The sequence below is a fragment of the Babylonia areolata genome, chromosome 29 (genome assembly GCF_041734735.1).
Source record: "Babylonia areolata isolate BAREFJ2019XMU chromosome 29, ASM4173473v1, whole genome shotgun sequence".
Lineage (NCBI taxonomy): Eukaryota > Metazoa > Mollusca > Gastropoda > Neogastropoda > Buccinidae > Babylonia > Babylonia areolata.
In genome coordinates, this window is record NC_134904.1 from 16,335,809 (window position 1) to 16,337,979 (window position 2,171).

The 2,171-nt window shown below is 43.2% G+C and overlaps 1 protein-coding gene across 2 annotated transcripts in view; it reads left to right on the plus strand.

Annotated features, from left to right (window-relative positions):
* The first annotated feature begins 455 nt into the window (after window positions 1-455).
* The window catches only part of LOC143274999 (sulfotransferase 1A1-like), a 31,551-nt gene continuing 29,835 nt past the window's right edge, over window positions 456-2,171 (plus strand). The window contains exon 1 of one of the 2 annotated variants that reach the window (XM_076579051.1): window positions 456-611. In XM_076579051.1, coding sequence (XP_076435166.1) covers window positions 601-611 — 11 coding nt within the window. In that variant the 5' untranslated portion in view covers window positions 456-600. The remainder of the gene's footprint in view (window positions 612-2,171) is intronic. The other variant, XM_076579052.1, reaches the window with a different exon arrangement.

Consider the following 2,171-nt stretch of genomic DNA (forward strand, 5'->3'; position numbering starts at 1 on the left):
GGGGAGACTACCTTGAAAACTAGGAGTCCAGTTTCTCCAGCCAAGCTTTTTTTTTTTTTTTTTTTTTTTTTTTTGATGAGGCCGTGAACTCTTTGATGTGGCCTCGTTCAGTTTTGTTGGGATTGAGTAGTTATCAAGTCTTGAAGGCTTTGCATCTCTTGTCCATTGTCATCACTGTGGTAATAACTGACTTGTCTACAGTATGAATCTGTGTCTGCCTGGGTTTTGCATTTCATGCTTGAACATTTGGGTCACAGTTGTTTTTTTGTTGTTGTTTTTTTGTTGTTGTTTCTTTTTATAAAACGTGACCAGGAATCGACTGGGCAGATAAATGCGGATGAGATAACACGCATTTCAATTTGACCTTCACATCCACTCACCCCGGTTTCTCTGTGTGTGTGTGTGTGTGTGTGTGTGTGTGTGTGTCGTTTTAAAAGATTCAGGACACGACACGGCCTATGCGAATAAAACGTCCTTTTGCACGGGCGTGTTATGTATGTATGTATGTATGTATGTACGTGTACGTGATAAGGTGTGTGCAAGTGTCGAGACAGATCACGCTGACTGTCATTGGGTGACTGTCGGTGCAGACACTGGACCATGGAGCAGGGGTATGTACCGGAGAAAAACTTAACACATAGTTATTGACAGTCTGTTCGACGGTATTTAATTATATATATATATATATAATATGATATATATATATATATATATATATAATTCGAAAAATACACACGCACGTGTGTGTGTGTGTGTGTGTGTGTGTGTGTGTGTGTGTGTGTGTGTGAGTGAGAGAGAGAGAGAGAGAGAGAGAGAGAGAGAGAGTGTGTGTGTGTGTGTGTGTGTTCGTTCTTTAGTTTAACGTCTTTTCACTGTAAATGATATTAGACGAGGGTAGGAAAAAAATCGAGTGCGTGGAGGGGGCGGGGGGGACTACTGTGTACGCATGCGAGCAAGTGAAAGTGTGTGTGCGTGCGCGCGCGCGCGCGCGCGCGTGTGTGTGTGTTACATATAGAAAAAAAACAACCTATGTGTGTGTCTTTGTGTGTGTGTCTGTGTGCGTGTGTGTGCGCGCGCGCATGCGAGCACGTGCACTTCCATGCTCGTTCAAGCTGTCGTTTCCGTTCCGCTTGAGTTTCATTTTCAAGGAGGTATGAAATCGTGCGGACTGATCCATATGCGCTGCGCACCAGATATACTGGTCAGGCCTTTTGTCCCACTTCAGACTTTCATTTACGTGCCAAGTGGTGAAGACTGGCAAAGCTTTATCCGCGTCATACATGCTCGATGTTGCTCGACTGGATTCAAACGCCACAATCTCCCCTTCCTTTCCGCTCCACTAAGTGGCGACCGAGGCTGGTGAGATGGTACAGGGTGGAGGTACACAGAAACAGTGAAGACGATCCTATAGGAATGACACTGTTCTTGACAAAGCATTTCGCCGCAGTGGTAGGACTTTGTTTTGTCAGGGCAAGAAAATTGAAGGCAGATTTTAGTCCAGATCCGATCCACCACCAGCCCCACCCTCACCCCCTGCTCATCCACTTTGTCTTCTGTGTGTGTGTGTGTGTGTGTGTGTGTGTGTGTGTGTGTGTGGATGGGCGAAGTGAGAAATCAGAATTTCCTTGTGTTGCTCAGTTAATATTTTATTGAAATGGTTGCGAAAATGTCAGTACAACAAACAGTTAATCTGACAATAAATGGTTTCAGTCAGTCAGTCAGTCAGTAAGAACACTGAGCATGAACGTCCAAGTTGGATGTGTAAAGTTTGCTAGGTGACAGGACAGGATACGCCCAACATCTATTGACCAGGACAAGCCAGTTACCTGCCCACTGGGATCCTCTTAACACCTATCGACCAGGATTTGGCTTATATGATACAAGCAGGAAGCCTGTCTTTCTTGTGTGTGTGAAAACGACAGGCGTTTTTTTGTTTTTTTTTTACGCTCAATAATTTCAGTAGAACGCAACTTAAGCTTCTACAAAATAGAAATAAAACAAAGTTTTGATGAAAACATTAGCCTAGCCCATTATGATTTTATTTCACTTTCTTTGTTTGGTTCCTGTTTGGGACATTCTGGTATGTGGTTGAAGCTTTTTTTTCTTTTTCTTTTTTTTAATTCCTCATTTGATATGATGTGAACTCATCTCACCCATACTGTTTTTCTTTG